At 35.7% G+C, this 22,445-nt stretch overlaps 2 protein-coding genes across 2 annotated transcripts; one reads left to right on the plus strand and one right to left on the minus strand.

The window, feature by feature from the left end:
- Nucleotides 1-239: 239 nt before the first annotated feature.
- LOC127265101 (uncharacterized) lies at nt 240-18,199 on the plus strand. Its single transcript, XM_051294787.1, has 27 exons — nt 240-570; nt 1,329-1,488; nt 2,083-2,175; nt 3,037-3,139; nt 3,301-3,472; nt 7,943-8,117; nt 8,866-8,994; nt 9,082-9,648; nt 9,753-10,391; nt 11,390-11,455; nt 12,024-12,128; nt 12,198-12,434; nt 13,185-13,232; nt 13,351-13,497; nt 13,988-14,152; nt 14,255-14,317; nt 15,042-15,152; nt 15,253-15,336; nt 15,423-15,470; nt 15,918-15,992; nt 16,524-16,619; nt 16,723-16,803; nt 16,881-16,952; nt 17,044-17,088; nt 17,181-17,264; nt 17,360-17,463; nt 17,536-18,199. The coding sequence occupies exons 1-27, from the start codon at nt 365-367 to the stop codon at nt 17,621-17,623; spliced, it is 3,963 nt and encodes a 1,320-aa protein (XP_051150744.1). The 5' UTR covers nt 240-364; the 3' UTR covers nt 17,624-18,199.
- A 1,492-nt stretch (nt 18,200-19,691) lies between these two features.
- Nucleotides 19,692-20,726, minus strand: LOC127265103 (protein ZW2-like). Its single transcript, XM_051294789.1, has one exon. It carries the CDS (start codon nt 20,551-20,553, stop codon nt 19,855-19,857), a length of 699 nt encoding a protein of 232 aa, XP_051150746.1. The 5' UTR covers nt 20,554-20,726; the 3' UTR covers nt 19,692-19,854.
- Nucleotides 20,727-22,445: the final 1,719 nt, after the last annotated feature.

A 22,445-nucleotide genomic window follows, 5' to 3' on the forward strand; every position in this document is an offset into this window, starting at 1 on the left:
ATAAAAATTTTATATTTGAATAATTGTATAATGTGATATAAATATATATTTGATGTGATATTTTAAATGTAAAATTATTTTTAAATAAAAAATAAAAAATATATATTTGATTTGATATATTTTTTTTTAAAAAATAAAATAAATAATGTATAGGGGAAGAATCCCAAACAAACACACCCTAAAATCATTTTACAAAAGAAAACAAATAGTAGCACACACTCGAAACTCCCAAACAAGCACACCCGGGATATTAGTACATCCTCCCGTTCCCAATTCAAAACCCTAATCAGAAACCCTTTCCCCAATCAAAGCTCTTCTCTTTCGCTTTTCTTCATTCTCTCTCTCGTTCGCGCTCAATTCGCACATGGCCGGGGCCCCGCCCAGGGAGCAGGCGCTCCCACTCCTAGCGGCGGCGAACAACCACGCTGATTTGGCCGTCAAGTTATCCTCATTGAAACAGGCTAAGGACATTTTGCTATCCGTCGAACCCTCACAAGCGGCGGAGCTTTTTCCTTACTTGCTCGACCTTCAGTCCTCCCCGGAAACTCTCGTCAGAAAGTACCTACTCGAGTGAGTAATTATCCCACGAATTTGAATTTTTGTTTTTTCTTTTGTTGCTTTTGAAATCTATCGGTTGGAAGGATCGCTTTAGTTGTGTTATTGTTATGTTTTGTATTTTCATGTATTTGGCGACTGATTTCTTAGGCAATTTAGGCGTTCTATTTATTTTTTGTTTTTTCTTGCATGCCCTTTTCGTTCTCATGAAGAATTCTCCGTTTAAGATGACTGGTTGTTCTCTTGAATGGATAAATAGAGTAAGAGACAAACTTATATATATATATATATTTCAATCTAGATTGCACTGAATTTATTCTGACCTAAGGATTCTTGAGTGGAATCGGCCTGTAGTAGTTAGAGTCTTAGTTCTTTAAATAAATATATCAAATTACGCGGAATCTAATAAGGTGAACTGATTGTATACCACAACTGATAAACACCAAAATAAGCTTTGCTGAAAAGAATTGGGTTATTTAATTAGAAAAATAATCTGTTGTGGTTATCTAAATTTATTTTCATTTTCGCCACCCCTTCCGTTTGATCTCTTGTGGTCATTGGAAGTATTATCTTGTTTTTGTGATGCAAGGTAATTATGAAGAACCATCGTTGTTCTTGTATGAAACTTTTTACTTCCCTGTGTATTTTGAGGATTTACACCTATGCATGGCTCTTACATACATTATTATTATTATTATTATTATTATTATTACATGTCATTTGTTGCTATTTTGGTGTTCATTCGGCTAATTTCATGCGAGTTGTTCTAACAGGGTGATTGATGGGATTGGGTCCAAAACAAGGGAGCACCTATCCATGCTATTACCTGTCCTATTGACATTTTTGAGAGACAGCAATCCCGTGATCGCTAAGCAATCTATAGCCATTGGCACTAAAATTTTTTGTATTGTATTGGAAGAGTTAGTATATCAGGTTTCTCTCTCTCTCTCTCTCCCCCTCTCTCTCTCTATGTATATATCACTATGTAAGTGTGTGTCTTATTATCTTTATCTTATGCGCTCTCTCTCTCTCTCATCGGTTCCATGTGTTTTACCACCAGTTTGTTCATGTTTATTCTTGTGCATATTTCCATGCATCATATGACATACTTAAATCATGTGAAACCTCATGATTTTCTCTTGTTCTTATTTTCACCCATCACAACATGCTTAAATCATGTGAAACTCCGGTTCTAGTTTGTGGTGCCTTCTTACATGCTTCCTTTTCTCTTTTCAGCTTCTGTGCCTAGATAGTTTTATTAATCATGAGATCTGAACTCAAATTCTATTGAACTGTAAAAATATCTGCCCATGTGGATTAAAGTAGGTGAAATGATGATACTTCATTCATTTGGTATTGTTCAACATAATCTATTGTTTGAAATTGTGAACTGAGCTTTTCAAAAAGTTTGTGTTGTGTTGTTAGCTTTGGCTTTGTTTCTTGGAACTTATTTCTTTCCCCCCGAATTCCTGGTTTTGTCTTTATGCATATGTATGAAACTTTGAAGCTATATTTTAAACATTATAGTTTCAACGGCGTGGTATAGTTGAGAGATGGCTTGAAGAGGTGTGGGCCTGGATGATCAAATTTAAGGATGCTGTTTTGGGCATCATTTTTGAGGTATGCTTAAAGTTGCTGGAATAGTAACCTTTTGTTTTAAACAAATTTATTTGGGTCTTCATTTTTAGCTAATTATGTGTGCCTATAGTTACTTTTTTTTTTTTAAGTAAAATTTTCTTGTAACAGCATTTTATTCCAACGTTAGTGTATAATAACATGGCTATTTATTAGGGTCAAATTGGATTAATTATGATTTTTTTTTAAATAACTAAAAGGAATTATGGGCAGGATTTTTTCATCTTTTTAATTTTATATGACATGTTTTATTTACTGTTATATTATATAGACTTGATGATGAGAATTCTGATTATATAGATTTTGAATTGTCTTGGAATATGCTTTTGTTCTTTAGTTTAAGATTATTGGGGATTTTAATATATCTTTTGACATTAAGATGCTCAAATGATTATTTTGGTTTGTTGAAGGTGTTATTATATACTTGTATATATGTGCATCTATAGTGAGTGTTCCCATAGCATGGCACAGGCCTTGTGTCACCACGCCCCAATTACAATTATGCTATAATCTATATTACAAAGTGATTGTGTATCATTTCTTAAGTTCTGGTGACCTTGAAAATTTGTACAAAACAAGGGTTTGTTTGCCCAAGTCCTTTCTGACGCGATTCCCAATATATATATATTAATATATATTATCCTCTTACAAAAATCAACATTCAACATAAAATATTTTTTATATTACGAACACAATTCCCTATGCCTCACATAAAAAAAAAAAATCTTCAAATCAAAATACTAAACGCAGAAACCCCAAGTTCTCTGATTGAAGAATTGTGCTTTTTACCTTTGTTCTTCTGTGTTAGACCATTGAATTAATTATGTTACCAATATGCTGTTGCAGGTTGGTGCTATTGGTCCAAAGTTGTTAGCAATAAAATTTCTGGAAACATATGTTTTACTCTTCACCTTGGAGTCCAACGATTTTGGAATGCGCAACCCTGAGGGTATACCGATTTAATTAATAAATTTGATTGACTTTGACTTTGGCCTTCCACCTTCGCTTTGGAGGCTATTCACGATAGATCATTGTGTAACAGGTGTCTCTATCAGTTTATAAGTGTTTTGAGACCCAGCATTTACCTATCTATATCTTCTTTGCTTTTAGGAATGTCAAAGCAAGGAAGGCTGTTCAATGTCTCTTGGATTATGGATGGTCATCCTATTCTGGATCCACCGCATCTTATGTCAGATGCAAATCAGTATCTTGCCATTTTATTGGATATGTTGCAATCAGCCAACAGTTTACCAGGTTCCTTGGCAATTGCTTGTGTAAATAGGTGAGCTTTCTCTGCTAATTCCAGAGGCCTGTGTCTGACGTGTCAGTTCTCTGTTTTGCTCACATTACCTGTTATAATTTGAAGGTGGTTTAACATAAAAAATTTCATTGCTGTCACGATGAAGTATGAAGTATGGCTTGACATATCAATCTTCTATTTTGCTCACATGTTACCATTCTTAATGTCAAGTTGGTCTAACAGAGTGAAGAAAAACACTGGCACAAAAACTTTTAAATTTCTATAAAAATGAAGTATAGTTTTCCTCACCCATATAGTTGTCTTGCTATAATTAAGAAATTCTGTGAATATATGCTGGGATATATCAGTTTGAACTATTTCATTACATTTGATCATGGTAGTAAGTCAGTTCATTGTTTTTCCTTCTTACAATTGGATCTAAGGTGTTTATATTGTAACCCTTAGTAAATAATCATGTTAGTGTGGGCATGTGCAACATGGTTTCTGTGCATCATTGACTTGTTAAAAGTATGTTCTGTTCCTGTTCTAGATTTCTGTAATCAGTTCAACTTTTGGTCTTGTTTTAGTGATTGTAATTGCCTGTGCTTTTGCATATGTACTTGCTTCACTTACTGTTATGTCAAACTGCTACTTTTTGCTTAGTCTGTGTACGATGTGATTGCATGTGTAATGACATTACACATTTGTTTGTTGGGTAGCCTTGCTTGTTGATTTTGATAGATATGTGCGACAGTAACTTTATTTTTTTTTTAAAAGAAAAAAGTTGAAGTTTTATCATAAATTAGGACACAAAGTGGCAGTGAGGCCAATGATTATTTGTTGACACCTTTGAGACTATTTTTTTTTTCTCTCTCTTTTTTGGCCTTCGTATCAGGAATATATGCAAAATCTTCAACCTTGCTCCCCTCTGCTTACCTTTTCTGTTAATGACCTCAAGTCTCAAATACACCGTGGTTGCAATTCCGGTTTAACAGTTCATGGCTCACTATTTCATGAAATGAACCATTGGAATGCTTCACATATATGTATGTATACATATTCTATGACAACTGCTTTGGGGATATTTTATCCTAGTGCATTGTACAAATTAGCCAACAATATTTAGAGGGGACACTAAGTTTGGCCATTGGTTATAGTGTGAGTTCAACTGCTTTATTGTGCTATTGTTGCAGCATGCCGTCCAGCTTTTTAACATGGAGGTAAACGGCAGTTTTCCTGGGGATGCTGGACTGGTGGTTCAGATAAGAGAAGTAGGAGTTGGCTGATGTCAACATTGGCGGTTGATAGGACTGATTAAGCTATGGATAACTTCTTATTGAATCTAATAATCACCGGGAAGGGCATCTTATTGCATAGGGCATTTGTTTTATGATACAAAAATATCTCACCAGTTTTAGCACATCTTTTGTATGAGCAACAGTTGCAGCAGGTGCAGCCTGCAAATACTGTCTATTAATGTATTATACGTTTTGTGCTTTTCTACACACGTTCATTCTTTATTAATTAATTCTATTGCAACAAGGTTTGGTCCAGTTGAGTTACCACCACCAATCTTTCTGCCATTGCTTTTTTCCTAGATGAACCAATGCAAGTTGTGAGGCTCCTCGTCCGGAGAAATTAATTGGCAATCCAAACAGCATCTTTTAGGGCATGAGTGTATCAATTTATTTTTGTTTCTGAAAGTATATTTAATTAGTTTGGTCATTCGACATGTTCCAATGTTCAAAGGTGAGTGCTTTCAGTGAGGGATGGGATCAAACTTGCCGTTTCTTAATATTTTTTTCCGAACCTGTGCCCTAATGCCTTAAAAATAATTTCTGAAATCAAGTCTAATTTAAATAATTTATTCAATCACCGTAAATGTGAAATTGTACAACATCAGTTGATTGGTCACTCCATCTTATTGTTTCTATTCTGAATCCTGTGCTATTCAAATTCAAATGCAACTGGAAGCAGAATTAACTCAGTTTTTTAAAGCTCAAATTTTTTGATAAAGTAAATAGTGGGCTTCTGCTGTTTTTGACACATTCTGAATGTGGTTTAGTAGTTCTGTATAATATAGAAACATGGTGAAGGCTACCAATTTTAATTTGCATGTGCAATGTCACGCGTAAGAAAATGGTCAGGATGTGAGTTTTTGAGGTCGAAGTCTGACAGTCGCATGCTCCACTTTGAATGCATTATGTGTACGATCATGTATGCAGTCAGGTTAGATGCGAGCTGAAATAAAACTTAACTATGAAGAATTGAAAACACTTTTCGATGTACTAATGATGGCTTGCATGAGCATAATCCTATTGTGATATCATATTTCTTAACTTGCATCACCAAGCTAGAATGTTTGTCCAAATGATACTTTAAAGCACCTGTCTGTATCCAATGTGTTTTTCTAGGGTCTGTTGCTAACATTGTAAAAACGTCATTGTTTGGCCTCTTGGCTGGAACCTGGGATTTGTATTTGCATAAATTGCCACGAATTATATCTGATATTCATTTGCTAGTTCCTCTCTGCTTCAGATGCCTCTATTGCATGGGTTTTAGCTTTTTTATGTACTGCTGAAGCTTTGTAGGTTTTCCCGTAAATTTATTCTTTTATGGATGGATTTTCTCATGCAATCACTAGTGTCTGCATATAGTTGGGACTTGGGAAATGATTATGTCACATGTCAAGGTTATTTTGTTTGGTTCTCCAAGGTCTTGAGGATCTCATGATGCTGACAATTTCAGGTCTTAAGTCTTTGGTTGTGCTTGTAGTTTCTTGTTTATTTTCCAGATTGACTGTGTACAGTAGTTTGAAGACTTCAGTTTGTAGATGTTTGTTACAAATTGAAAAGGATTTTACTCAAGCAGAAGGGCGTTGAGCGGTGACAGAATATTTCATTTACACTATTTTTCTAGATGCTTTTCGTCAAGCATAATTAATGTGCATTAGTTCTCACGTTTGACTTAGTTGTGTTAATTATTGGGGTTTGATTTCTAGGATCTGTTGTGATTATCAAGGAACTTTTGAGAAGTAGTTTGAACCATTTTTTGTTTGTTATTTTGGGTCATTTCTGAATTTTGGTGTATGGGAAAAGCTTCGAGTGTTCAGGTCAATGTGCCATTGTTTTTGACTATTTCTAATGGTTGATTTCCCATTATGATTAATAATCTGTTCCCCTGGTCTGATTATTTCTGTACTTGCTCTTGAGGATTTCCTAGTTAGTAATTTAATGGAGAATCGGGTTGCTCTTGTTTTGTGATTTGGTAACTGTGGTGGTAAAGTCATAATTCTCATAAATATTTAATTTGCCAAAACAATTTGTTTTAGTATATATGTATGTGTACGTATGTTTTCTTTATGGACTAGCATTCCACACTATTTATATGATTTTTTGTTATATTGTCGTGTCCCTTGAGAAGTTTTTTGCCAAGGTTAGTGGACAGGTTCATATACCTGGCAACTTTACGGTGATCTTTTGAAACCAAATTAATATTAATCGCTAGGTGGATTGACTTTATGCTAATGCATGATGTTAGAGCTCTTAAGAGTTAGGAGCAGTTCTGTAATACCTTGTATTTGCCTATGATGATGATTATGGTTGTTTGGTGCTCTAAATTCTGTGCAATAGATGTTGCTTTTATTAGGAGCTCTGTGTTACATCTTTGGTCATGGTTGTTCATAATTTGACAATTTTTTTTTTTTGGATAATGTGGAAACCTGCAGTCACTATTCTTGGAATGTGCTTTGGGTAAACCCCCAGCCGAATCTAATACTCTGCAAATTAGGCTTGACAATTTTGTTCAAAATATAGTTGGGATTTTATTATTATTCTTATATATATATATATATATATTTTAAAGGTATATATAACTTGTTAATCTATTATCATTTTTAGTGTTGAGTAGTGTATAGATCTCTGGCTATTGGGATCCAGTTTGGTGATTGCTGTACATGTCAGGAATTTGCTTTGGTGTTTTTCTTTGTCAATACTTATCTATTTTTATTTTTATTTATTTGATACTGTTATTATTATTTTATAAGTTTTTGTTGTGTGGCTGAAAATTATTTCTGGCGACTTTTCTTCATGAATTTTGGCAAGCATGATAAGGATTTTCCATTGCACATACTGCTTTCTTGTTTGATAGGGATACACTATCAATGTTTATGTTTTAATGCTATGCCTTTTGATCTGTAAACCTCAGTGGGGAGGCGATAGTGTCAATGAGGCTCATAATTTGATATGCCAGATAATTGAAATTGACCGTATCTTTAACTTGGGTCAAAGAAGCAAGTATATTTGTTCTACAAGTATCTGATATTGTGATATGAAAATATATGTTTTTGGATTATTGGTTAAGTGGATAGTGTGGTGATGCTCAACTTTTTTGCATTGGATTAAGTCTAACTTGAGTTTATTCTTTTGTGTCTGAACTGCTGAACCACTTAATAGCTTTAATTAGTGCATTTTGTCATACATGTACACACATCACTTATATTTTACTTTGCAGTCTTGCAGCTATTGCACGCAAGAGGCCGGCCTACTACAAGTCTGTGCTGGCTGCACTATTTGAGTTTAGTCCAAGTCTAGAGACTGCAAAAGGTCGCCATGCTGTCAGCATTCAGTATTCTTTGAGAACTGCTTTTCTAGGATTTCTGAGGTGTCTTCATCCTGTAATTGCAGAGGTATACTTATTTCTCAAAACTGCTATGAATATATGTCTGTCATTTGTCAGTCCGTTTACATGCATAAATTTACAATGAAGGTTTGAGATTTAACAAGTTCACAGCTTCTATTGGCTTCATTGATGGAATCTGATCAGCTGTTTCTCATACAGTGTACTGTAAAAAATGTTTAGGGGACCACCATGTGCATTCTATATTTTATAGGTTTCTAAGATAGCTCTCAACAAATTATTGAGCTTGTATGTCCAAAGATACAATATATTTTCTTCTATGGATGCTTTGGGTTGTTAATGGTTGGATATTTATTTTTTCCCCTTAAATTATGAGTTTTTTTGGTTTGTGATTCACACCAATTTTTTTATTATTCAGCTCACATAGTTTTCAATAAAAATACATTATTTTTTTTTATAAAAATTACATCAAAATACTATTTAAACTAAAATTCAAATAAAAAATTCAAACACAAATCAAGCAACTGCTTGAAATTTTACCAGAGTTGATCGGACGACTTGAATTTTAGTTTAAGAACTCGCTGTTATTGATTTGTGACTTTTGGTTTGCCCGCCAATTTGAAAGCAGTCATGTGTTTTATACATGAAAGCATCTCACAAGAATCACTCACCTCCTGAACACCACATACACAATGCCACTGAATTTGCAAAATTACTTTTAACACAATAATTTAATCACTAGTACAGTATATGTAGATTTTTTATTTTTTTAAAAATTTTATTTCGTACTTTTTCAGTCAAGAGAGAGATTGGTGAAAGAATTGCGAGCAATGAATGCTGGGGATGCTGCAGATCAAGTTATTCGACAAACGGATAAGATAATTAGAAACAATGAGCGTGCTTCACGTGAGCAGCAATTAAATAAGGTAGTATTAGTAAAAGAAAGTGAAGGCCTTTAGACACTCATCATTGATGTCTGATTATTTACAATAGTTGTAATTTGTCTCTTCCAGGACGATCATCTATCCAACCAAGTGTATGTTTCTGGGGATTTCACAAAAAAAAGGCCAACTCCATTGGATAGTGAAGATAAGAACAATAACTTTGATGCCACCTCTAAGAGATTCAGATACAGTCATCACGACAATACAGCCAGTGCTAATATTAATGCTGCTGGACAGGATCATCCCAATGGGATATCTTCTAATATTTCTGTCATGGATGGGGATCTGAATCCTGTAGAACAGATGATTGCGATGATTGGTGCCTTGATTGCTGAAGGCGAAAGGGGAGTTAAATCTCTGGAAATTCTTATATCCAACATGCATCCCGATTTACTTGCTGACATTGTCATGACAAATATGAAGCATCTGCCAACGAATCCACCTAACATTACAAAATACATTGACCCTTCAATTGATCCTGCACAAGTATCAGTGTCAAATGGTTTTTCAACTTCTCAGGCTGTGGACCTTTCATCTCAAGGACCTGCATATTCAGCAAACACATCAAATTTTCCAATTTCAGATTCATCCACTTCCCCTAATCCCTCAACAGATTCAAAACGTGATCCACGAAGGGTAAGGTTTTTCAATAGGAGACATCTGCAGTATTTTGTACTTATGTTGTCATCTCATTTAGTTTATTTCCAGATATTTTTTTTAATGTTTTATAAATGCTCCAGGACCCTCGTCGCCTTGACCCAAGGCGCAATGCAGCTCCTGCTGATGCTCCTCAACTGCCTCTTCTGGAAGATAATGCCAATCCTTCCCTACATAAAGTTGTACAATCTGATGTTGATGCTACTAGCCCCTCTGGTCCACTTGTTTTGCCACCTATGCCTAATATTTCTGATAGAACATCTGAATTTCCAACTCCCACAACTCAGGTGGACTTAAAGTTGTCAGAGTTTCCTGTAGCATCAGAAGGCGATCAGTCAATCCTGAAAGATGAAGCCCAGGTTATAGAAACCAATGAATTTGCTCCTGATAAGGAAACAGATATACATCTTCCACCACCGCCTATTGGCAAAGTTGAGGACACTGTTCCACTGGCATCAGTGAATGCTACTGTTTTTGATGAAACATATTCCCCATCGTCACAAGAAGAAGACCAACTTCCACAAGATATTTCAAATGCTGAAGGAACTGAGAGCGCACCTTCAGATTTGCCTATGCTTCCCCAGTACATCAGCCTAGATGAAAACCAACAAAGAAATGTGAGCAGACTGGCGCTTGAACGGATAATTAATTCATTTCAGAACTCACAGAGAACGGATTTTAAGCAAGTGCAAATCGCTTTGGTTGCTCGGTTATTTGGACAGGTAGGGTATAAGACTTCATCAGCTAATCGTCTTGCAGAGTTAGTTACTTTTTATTCTTTTATTTTTCACTCTGTAACTTGTTTTTGGTTTTCCAACTTATTAGTGAGGATCTTCGTTTCTAAACTGTTAAAGTTTATGTTTGAGAATAATTTGCCACATTGTACAAGATAATTAATGGCAGTAGTTATACTGTTAATTCACAAATTATGACTGGTATATATACGGTTTACTGTTTTCTTATCAGTGCATTTATATTCATTTTGAAATGTGCTGCTCCTTTTCTTGTGATTGTGGTGACATGTTTTACAGTTTAACTAATGTGATGTTTATGTTGTCAGGGAAATCATTGTAACATTTAAATTTAAGTCTCTCATCATAACATATGGGTAACAAGCATGCCATCAAAAACATCAGGAAGCCAAACTTGCTATTCTCTATATCATTTAAACGAAAATATCCAATTGATTGTGGTTGATCATTGAATATCAAAACAGGATTGGATTTTGTTAGTTGTCACTATAAATACACTAAAGTACACGATCCATCCAAAGCATATATGAGTTCGTTAGGAAGTAAACCAACGATAAGCCGAATGTCTTGGGGTATGGACATTGCACGGCCTTGCACATTTTGCTATACTGTTAAGATTTCCTCAGAGGTGGTAGGTGGAGTATTGGGATTGAATTACTGTGTAGGCATAGTACATTTATCATATGATTAACCTAAGAATGAAGACTTTGTAGTTTGTTGGATACTGCATGACTCCATGGTTATCAATTTGATTATTGGTTGGTCTACTCTGAGCTGTTAATGACATTCCAAAGTTATAATTCTAGTACTTTGAGAATGTAAATATGAAATGTGTTGTGAATGTCTAGTGTCTATTTTTTTACCTAGACAAGTGCTTTCATTTAATGGAAAGAACATTGCACAATTTGATGTACATTCTATTTAAGATATTGTACTTAATATTGCTCTGTTTTTTTCTTTCCTTGTAGACTGATATCAACGATGTGATTGGAATGGTGCAAAACCGTGTTGTTTCAGATTATGAGCAGCAAAAGGTCTCTCTTTTTCTCTTGCTCCCTCCCTCCATCTAACTTAATCCCATTCTAGCACAAGTTCTGATTAATGATTTGCATGCTGACATTGATGTCTTCTTTTGCATGTTGACCTTGTCAATATTTTATAGTGTTTTAAGACTCTGTTCTTTATTCAGTAGGGATATTCATCTCAAATATTACTTAAACGAGTAGAGATCTGATCTGCATGCTGACAGGGATGCTTTCTATATGCATTGGCCTTAACAATATTTTATGCCGTGTGTATACCTAGAAATATATTATAGCATTAGTTTTTGTGTTCTTTAGTTAGTGTATCGCTTCAAATATCTTTAAAGTTTTGTAGTCATCCAATTCAAAACCCAAAGATATAAAGATTTGAATTATAGGGGTGTGAGGTTTTACTCATCAATCTGTACGTTTACTTTGCATTTGATGTTGCTAGAACATTTATTTTGTACGTGTCATTTATATATCTTTCGCTATTATTGACAGTATTTGATTTGTTTGTTACTATTGAATGATAGCATATTAAATTGACATTGTATCCTTTTGGTACTGAAATTATCAGGGACATGAGCTCATAATGCGTATCCTTTACCACCTTCACAGCCTTGTAATATCTGATTCACAATCAAATGCCGCCCTTGTATACGAGAGACTTCTTCTAGGGGTGGTAGGGAATTTAATAACTAGTTATATCTTTGTTGTCCTTGACCTATTAATAAACGACCTTCACTTGCAGGCAAAATCATTGCTAATTAATTTACCAGCATCGGACAAGTCTTTCAGTAGGCTTCTTGGTGAAGTTCCTTGCATGCCTGATTCTGTGTTGGCATTGCTTGATGATATATGTACCAATAGTCATTCAACAACCGATGGTCGTGGTGGAGATCGAGTTACTCAGGGCCTTGGAGCAGTGTGGAGCTTGATTATGGGTCGGCCACCTAGTCGTCAAGCATGTCTTAATATAGCCTTGAAGGTACTTTAGCCTGGAATTTCTCCAGCTAGCAACTTTTTGGCATTTGTCACTTTGTTTAACAACATCACTATGTGGACTCTGTCCTGAAGTTTCATTGATTTTTATTGGCTTTGGTGATTATTCTTCATTTCTTCTCCTTGACTGATGCCAAAATGCTTCATCTGGCAGATCGTGATATGCTTAAATTTCTTCATAGAGTATCAAAAGAAATAAAATTTTTTGGAATAAGTGTCTGGTGTCTATTGTTGAATTATTTTCTGACTAGTATTTATTAACAGTTGAAAGACATTATTATCCAGTTATTTGTATTTTGCATCTTCCAACAATGAAATTTACTAGGAACAGAATGCTATATGATTTAAGGGGAGGTTTAGTCAAGAGTCAACCATTCAACTTTGCGTTATGAGATTGATAAAATAAATGGGATCAAGTACAAGAGAATGCTATTTATGGGTTTAAGGTGATGGAATTTGTCAAGCTTAAGTTCTTTTTGAATGGTCTGTTATCAGTTCCTGTTTTCAGTAAGTCCTGTGTTACATTATTTAGGTTTAAGCTTAGTTATGTCTTGCTAGTATAGATTCATAATCAGAAGTCTCGTGTTTTATCCCATTGTCTATTAAAAATAGTTGGTACCTCATTAATCTTCATGTAAGTACTATGTAAATCAAAAGTCTGGAAATTGTATTCTCTTGGCAGTTTAAATTGTTCCAAAAATGATCTCTTATTACTTTTGCATTATCCCCATGACAGTGTACTATTCACCCGAAGGATGATGTTCGAGCAAAATCTATACGCTTGGTAAGAGAATATTTATCTTTAATTTTTGCATTCCAAGGATGCATTATATCTGGATGTTATTGACAGGACCCGTTGTTTATATTCTAACATATTTCAAACCTGTGTTTGTTTGTTTCAGGTGTCAAACAAACTATATTCTATTAGCTACCTTTCTGAAAGTATTGAGCAATTTGCAACTGATAAGTTCATTTCAGCTCTAGATCAACGTTCTGCAGAGTCATTGCTTTCACAATCTTCTGATTCTGATAAGAGAATTTCCGGGCAGGTGGGTAAAGTGTTGTCATACATTTATACCACTACCAACATTATTAGTTACTTAAAGGGTGATCTACAAATCTGTTGCTTCACACTTTTAAATAGAAATTTTAATTGACCTGTCTCATGTTTGTTACTTGTGTATATATATACTTTTCATTAGTACTTCACTTGCTAGTCTCCTGTTATTATATCACTTAATGGTTTCATATACCCATTTCAATTTTCATGCTTGAGCACTGTAGTCTTTATCTCGCTTGTTATGTGTGATTTTGATTCTTTGAACATGTCTGTGAACATGTACTTCTGGTCAAGCTTGAGTGATAGGATCTATGTCTTCTTTATTGTTTGGCTAGTTTGTATGGTCACACTAGCTATATGCCGGTTCTCTTTAAATGTTTTTCTATTTACTTGTGTGAGATTAGCTAGCGTATGAATATGGAAATGTTTCTGTTATGAGTGTTGTCTTAATTTTTCCTGCCTGTTCAATATCATTTCAGGTAGAAAACATGGAAACATCAATAAGTGGTTCTCAAGTTTCAGTTCCTGAAATTTCTCAAAATGAAGCTAGCAAGAGTTTACAGGATGCCTCCTCGAATGATTCTTCAGTTTCATCCCTTCAAGCTTATAGAATCATGTCATTGTATTTTGCACTATGCACAAAGGTTTGGGTAACTTCCACCTTAATAAGTGATGTTATAATATTGTGCATCTTTTCCTTATTTTGTGCGACTGTCCTTGCTAATATTACTCTTGATTTCTTGTAGAAACCAATTCTCTTGCAAGTGGTTTTTGAAAATTACGCTCGTGCCATCAATGCAGCTAAGCAGGTGTGCATATTTAGCTTCTGAACTTCACAAAAACATTTCTATTAGCCCCTTAAATTTACTTATGAGATGTCTCGGTTTCCATAATTTATATGAATAGAATGTGTATGGCTGTGATTTTGTTAGGTAAGAGTTCAATCTACACATGTAATAAGTGTAATGAGCTAAGTGTTCATTATTTGTTAGTGTAATGAGCCAAGTGTTTGCTTATCTACACATGTGCAGAGTGTTGGAGGTATATCATTTGACTTGCCTGGATTCAAGAACTGTCCTGTTTGTGTTCAGAATTTTTGTGTGTATGGGTGTTTTCTGGTTATGTCCACTTTTCCTTGATAGAAAGCAAGAATTTTTTCCACGTACACCCTTGCTGATCACTTAGGCTATTGATAGTCATCATGTATTTTATTCTTAGCTTTCCCTCAGTTTTAGGTCCTGGATTTTGGATTTCCCCATCTTTTATTTGCCATTTGCACTGTGGATATCTGTTCTCTGTAATTCTGTCTAATTATCAGTTTGTCAAAATCCATCATGTCTTGATGATTTTGGTCTGGTTGAATACATACATGCTTGGTAGATCCATTCAAAAAGAATTCACTCACTTGACAGGGGATACCTTATGATCTTTCTTACAAGGAATATTATATTTTCTTTAATATGCTGCTCTCCTTTTCTATAGTTTAGTTTACTTCACATTTTTTACGGTGCATCTACATTATCCTTATTTTAGGCTGTGCATCGTCACATTACTGTTCTTGTGAGGGCTTTGGGGTCATCATCTTCTGAGGTGCTACATATAATATCTAATCCACCAGTTGGCAGTGAAGATTTATTGATTCAGGTCATTTATGCCAGTATTCTCAGTTTTGCGAAATAGCTCCAAGTGTTTCTTCATGAACAATCTTTTCCAAATGCTGATAGGTTTTTGGTTTTACCTGAAGGTTCTTAATGTATTATCTGAAGGGATTACACCATCGCCTGATTTAGTGGGGACTGTCAGACAGTTGTATAATTCCAGACTAAAGGTTCTAAATTTTCACCTTTTTGTGTTTCTCCCCCTATTTTTTATTACCTCATAATTTTCTTATTGAATTGGAAATATCTTTTGCAGGATGCAAGTATTCTTATTCCGGTTCTATCAGCTTTTTCAAAAGATGAGGTGATCATTTTAGTATTTTAGCAAGATGACTTTTTTATCAGTATTTTATGCTCGCATGCTTAGCCTTGAAGCCCAACACAATTTACTTCTTTATGTCAGTGCTGTGGCTCGGTTAAATAAAATTATTTTCTCGATGGAAATTATACACCTGGATTGAAGATGCAACTGCTAAAATGCATTTCATAAACATTCCTCACTGTAGTCTAATGCCAGATAGTACAAAAATATAACTATGCACTCTGTGACACTCTGATGCTAGAGTAGTTTCACTAGCCATGGCGAGGCATGTATTTATCAACAACTATTGCATTATAAAAAAAAAATAACAAAAACTTGTTTTTCACCGGAAAATTATCTTAACAATTCAGAAAAATAGTTATTTAGTCGTCAAGTCAAAACATTTATTTGTGTTTTTGAATAGCAGCTCTTTGTATTATGTGGTATCAGGTTTTACCAATTTTCCCTCAGCTTGTCCAGCTTCCATTGAATAAGTTCCAGACAGCGCTGGCTCATATTTTACAGGTCTGTATATATTCTATAATTTGAATTGGATTGGTGTTTGATCTCTGTGTGGTGATTGAGTTAAAATCTTGCATTAAATCTGTCTACACTTATGGATACCTAAGTATATTTTGTTATGTTAGTTTGTTAACATCTCAGCATTATATTTCCTAAGAAAACTGTTCTGAGTAGATGGGATAATTCATTTTTGTCGGGTAGATGGTTATAGATATAATAGAAGCAGGCATCCTTTCTCTAGATACAACTTCATGTCTCTATGAATTTTGTTTGATAATATGTAGTAAATATAGTTAGTTGAGAGCAATAGGCGACACTTACATCCTCGAGCATGGATAAATTTTATCTAGAACGGCCCTCAAGCCCCGACGAGCATACAGACAAGGAAACTATCTTACCAAATTTGTGTATCTTCGTATATTTTTGTCTGATATTAGAGGATACCGTAAGCGAGCATAGAATATTTGGAATCGTGCACAGCTTAAAATTTGGTCTTACTGTTGCCAATGGTTTGACGTCTGCTTTTCACTTCAGGGTTCTGCTCATACGGGTCCTGCACTAACACCTGTAGAAGTATTGGTTGCAATCCATGAAATATCCCCCGAGCGGGATGGCGTTCCACTCAAAAAGGTGTTTACCTAACCCTCTATCGAATTCGTCTACCTTCCTGAAGCTCGACGCACTTATCTGTTACTGTTCTTACTTCTAATCTAATAATGTAATCGATGCTCAGATCACAGATGCTTGCTCTGCTTGTTTCGAACAACGGACAGTTTTCACACAACAAGTCTTGATGAAGGCCTTAAGCCAAATGGTATTTATTCGACATGTTGCAAGAATGCTTACATTTCTGCCATAACCGAACTGACTTGTCCCTGTGTTCATTATTAGGTCGATCTGACTCCACTTCCGCTGCTCTATATGAGAACTGTAATACAATCGATTGATGCATTTCCAGCACTGGTAAGTTAACCTCTCACCGTACCACTTTCTTCAGAAATGAAAAGAAATAAAACCATTACGGTACAATTTCTACTGTCTGCATTGATTCCAGGTCGACTTTGTGATGGAAATTTTGTCGAAACTTGTGAAGAGACAGGTATGCCGTATTTGATCTCGCTTTGAAATCTGCCGCTATTCCGGTTTTGTATAAAAATGTGAAACTGAAAATCATATTTGAAATCTCTACAGATTTGGAGACTGCCTAAACTATGGGTTGGCTTCTTGAAATGTATATCCCAAACTCAGCCGCATTCCTTCCGCGTACTGTTGCAGGTATTGTCCTAATAATATCTTTACTCGAACAGATCGGTTCCTTACTTTTTTTCACCTCTACAGTTTAATCCAACTGTACATTTTCTTGGTCGCAGTTGCCGTCACCTCAGCTTGAAAGTGCTCTGAACAAATACCCAAATCTTCGCGGCCCACTCACCGCATTCGCGAACCAATCTGGCGCTCAGACATCTCTACCTAAGTACGTAAAATTCATGAATCTATTACTATATCCGTAGATACACATAATCTTATAAATTTGGAGCCGTGGCAGGTCAACGTTGGATGTTCTCGGAATGCCCACATCCTCCTTACGTGCCTCGGATCCTAATTCCTCAGCTCACGGCGCCACATTTACGTGACGTGACCATGCCTGCCGGAATTCAAGAACATAGATCACAAAGACAGTAAGCCCCATTAAACATGCTATGCTGCCTCGATTTCCTTTGCTTGTTAGAGATAGCGCGTGCGTAAGTTCCGGTGACTACCCCCGGCCAGCCGGAATACTTGGAGGCAAAGTTGAAATCGGTCGACGAGACTTCTCCGATGCCTGAATTTGCAGTGTAGTGGTTTTGGTTGATAAGGTTGGTGCTGTTGCTTCTTCTTCGTCTTCTTCTTCTTCCATTTTTGGTGATATTCAGGTGTTGTGTAGTTGTCTTCTCTGTAAGCAATAATCTTGTCTTCTTCTTCTTTTCTTTTCTCTTTTTTTTTTTTTTTTTTTTTTTTTTTTTTTTTTTTTAAATAGTTGATTTTTAGTTCTTGAGGGTTTAAAGTTTTAGAAAGGAAAAAAGAATTACTGAAGGGTTAAATTTGTAGCATTGTGGCGTTGTATTTTTTTTAGGTCTTTAGGTGATTACTTATGTGTGATGTGTGCTTTCAAGTTTTATTGTTCACATTATATTATTGTTATTATTTACTAAAAGGGGAAAAAAATATAAGCAGATTGTATACTAAGATATAATATATAATTTACACAATAATATATTATGTAATTTTATTTGGCATGATATATTCTAATTTTTGCATAATAAATGAATTATATAACATTATAAAATATTAATTGTTTTAAATTAAATTATTTTGCTAATTTAATCACATTAGCCCTTTGTTGCCATAACTCATTATATTATCTGAAGTGATATGTGAGATTTAATATAGATATTCATATGCTATAAAGAAGTATATGTACTTTTATTTTATCAGTATTTTATGTTATTGATAGAAGACATTTATTTAAATTTAATAATATAATAATGGATTGTGTGAGAAATTTGACAATGCTAAAAACAAGTTATGAAATTGTGTTTTTTTTTAAAAAATTTCATATATAAAATTGTATCGATAATATAAAAATTAATATTTTATATTAAATTATTAATTTTTTGAAAAATATAATTATTATATATATATTAAAAATTTATATCAACTAAAAACTAATTTGAAAGAACAAGCCCATTTATTTATTTGTGTGACGGTTTGGCTTCCTATTTGAATTATGTAGCTGCACTTTTGTGTCAGAGGCCCTCTTCAGGTGATCGGAAAATAAAGAACTGGTTAACATATTGAAGGACGAAAACCTTCCACCGTAATGACTTCAATTTCAACACCATTTTTCAATCGCAAAACTGGTGTGTCATCTGTTGCCGCATTTGAAATTGTCGCGGTTTAACAAATTGAATTTTAAAACAAAACCTAACTCTCAACAAATACGGCCGTGTTCATTATAAATATGACCGTATTTTTAATAAGATATAAGAACATGGGCGTGTACCTGCTAATGAGGCTGTGTTTTCAAAGTACTGTGAATGGAAACACGCCCGTGTTTAAATACTTTCACAGAATACATAAAGAGAGCCAAACAATATTGGAGCACTGCGGAGGGAGGCATTTCTCAGGTTGGTCACTGCTTGTGCTCTAAACATATATTCTGTGATTCTGTCAGGGATTAAATTGATAGCAAAATTATATACACTATTAAAATAACAAAATTAAAATGTACAAAATTCTGATTTCACAAAATTGCGTCAAATTCTTTATATTTATAAAATTGCGTCAAATTTCTTTATAATTTCATAAATTTTAGGTTAACCGCCTCGACGGTTCTTATTTAATAATATTTGACTCAAGTGCGCTCAAATTGTAAATAAATAAACTCTTAAAATCTGACAAAAATAACTATTTTTTAAGTATATTTATATATATAAAAAAATATATTTGTAATTTTAGGAGTTTATAAATTGAAATTTTAAAATTTATTCGCAATTTGAACGTATTTAAGTCAAATACCGTTAAATAAAATCAAATACCGTTAAATAAGACGGAATTAGACTCAAAATTTATGAACATGAGGGGGTTTGATGTCACTTTTAAAAGTACAAGAATTTGTGCAATTTAGGCAAATAACAATAATAATATCATGTAACACCATAATTTTAAACGACATAATTATTTTATTCGGTATAAGTATTTTAGTAGTTCTTCCTTTCTTTTTCATTTTTTTTTTCCTTAAAGCAGAAAATAAAAAGACCAGCGCAAGAAGTCGACTCATCAACGACTGAGATTTAAAGTTGACAAAACCATCCAACGGCTCAAATCAAATCCCCTCTCTCTCAGAATCCTTCCTCATCCCCCAATTCCGCGACTCCAACTGAAACCGCGCCGCCGCCGCCAGCACCTTCACCGCCGCCACCGGCCCCAGAATCTCCACCACCTCCACCGCCGTCCACCCCCGGAGCTCATCCGCATTCTCCACCTCCGCCACCATCGCCGCCTTCAGCCCTCCGATCGCCTCTCCCACCTCCGACACCTCGCCGTCCGCCGATTTCCCAAACCTCCTCAGCCACTCGCACACCGGCGGCTCCGCCACCGTCTCCTGAACCCTAGCCATCGCCTCGCCGATCTCCTTCTCCCGCCGCCGCGTCTCCGCCCGGACCTCCGCCATCCGCCGCCGCTGCTCCGCCGATAGCTCCCCCGCCACCGCCCCTTCCACGATCGGAAACAGCATCGAGGGCCGGAATCCACTGATCCACAGCAACGCCCGCTCGAAAGAGCTCAGCCACGGCGGCGACAGCGCCAGAAATACGTCCGCCGCCGCCAGCCGCGCCTTCTCCCTAAACAATTCGCGGTAATGCGCCATAACCGTAGGTATCATCTCCCTGCATTCCCGGCACCGGTCGAAGCCGTCCTCCGGCGAAATTAGCCTGTCCAGCCGCCGTAGAAGCTCCTCGTGCCTGGAAATCCAATCTCCATAGAAAGAAGCGAATGCAGAGGCGGAGGTGGAGCTCGCAGCCATGGCTGGTTCTCCTATGGCGATTCATCCCCAAATACATATATATATATATGTAAATTAGGGTTTTTTCTTTTTCAAATCCGCGGTGAATTCAATTGGGGATTTTCTTAGGGGTTTAAGGATGGCTGTCGGATCAATTCTGTGGGCAGATCATCGATTTGCTTCTTGATTAAGAATTGCTGAGCTCTGAGAGGGAAAAAAAAATGGAATTTAGGGAAAGCGGTGGTGCATCGGACAAGATGATGAAACAAGGTTGTTTTTCAAGAAGCGCACGGGACTTAAGGTCCAGGTGAATCTCCACCGTTGAGTTCATCCCTCAACGGTGTAGATTTCTCCGCTTTGTTGAGGTCCTTGGACTCCCTTTCGATACTTGCTCTGTCGTATTATGAAATAGTAGTACTATTTAATTTTAAATACTAAAAAACAATTAATTTATTGTTGGAGTGAATTCTGAATATTCCGTATTTATTCACGCAACAGCTTTTCATATTTCAGGGGCGATTCCGTCATTTCGCATAAAATCTGAAACTGACTGTAGAGTCGGGACTGCTGGTCCTTTCATAGCCGGCGAGTTATCCGGCCGGAGCTGCTTCTTTAATCATCGCTGTCGTTATTATTGACCGGTTAGGTGATCGAGGGGGTTGTATTGTTCTCGCTTGATTGTACGGTTTAGGTGCGGCGCCATTTCGTGGACTGGTTGCTCATCCACTGCGCGATCATCAATTCCTGTGTATTTGGATACGTATACGTATGCGCAGTCTGTTGTAAGAACTGTTTGGTGTTCAATCGAAGGCGTATACGAAACTTGAGAAGTGATGTTAACCATATAAGATTTCTGAAAGCTCTGTGCCCTTATACGGCCTTTGATGAATGTTTGTTCATTAATTAGGCTTAATATTGACTGGCTATGCTTTATTTGAAATGCTTTCAATTCTGCTGGATATTGTATTTCCGAAACAAAATGAACTTGTTTGTATTCTACCTATTAAGGCAGCCATTAGAGCATAACATGTCCATCTCTGATAATATTGCTATATGAGCATACAGTTTTTCTCCGGGTTTTGCTTATGGCTATAAATAGCTTATACGAAAATGGCGTTATCTTCTACTTTTATTTATGCTTTTCAGTTTTCAGAGGATCTTCCAGTTTGTTAAAGGTTAATAAACATTTTTAGCTTGGTCCTGAGAATGTGATCAAACATTTGGTAAGGAAAATTTTGAGGTACTTCTTGTTGCTGCAGTTTTTGCATATGATAGTGTGTTTGTATCCATCTTTGCTATTCCTAGAACAATGGGTTGGAAGCTTCAGGATCCATAATTAGGATTCATGAAAGGTAAATTGGGGATAAACAGGAATTTGAGTTGTTCTAAGTCTCAATATCAAAATCATACAATTCAAATTACAGTACAATAAGATTTATGACCTGAACTCTTAAGAACCTTGATGTGCTCAGAGAGTAGCTATTGAATGAGGAAAACACTCTGCCATCTCTAATTTCTTCATGAGCCGGTTTATTTTGTTAGAGCTTGTGTATTAGACTAACGCACTACCAAAAAAAAAAAAAAAAAGGTTCTAGGTTAATATATCTGAAGGCCTTGATTTGTCATTTCTGTCGATAATCTCTAGAGAATTCTGCTTGATTTCAGGCATTAGGTGTGCTTCTCAACTTTGCTCATTGTAGATATCATCACATTTATTAATTGCTGCAATCAATTTCCGGGTGTTCTTGGTTAACACTCTTCTTCTATTTAATATCTACATGCAGGTTTTGGGGTTTCAGCAATCGATCTGATGAGAGCAACATTGCCAATCACTCTTTTTTCTCCTGGACTTCTTAGTTATCTAGTGTAAGGATTGGATATAGAAAGTCTGGTTGATAATTTTTTCGGTTAAA

Source organism: Andrographis paniculata, unplaced genomic scaffold (genome assembly GCF_009805555.1).
Source record: "Andrographis paniculata isolate CXL003 unplaced genomic scaffold, ASM980555v1 Contig71END, whole genome shotgun sequence".
Taxonomy (NCBI): domain Eukaryota; kingdom Viridiplantae; phylum Streptophyta; class Magnoliopsida; order Lamiales; family Acanthaceae; genus Andrographis; species Andrographis paniculata.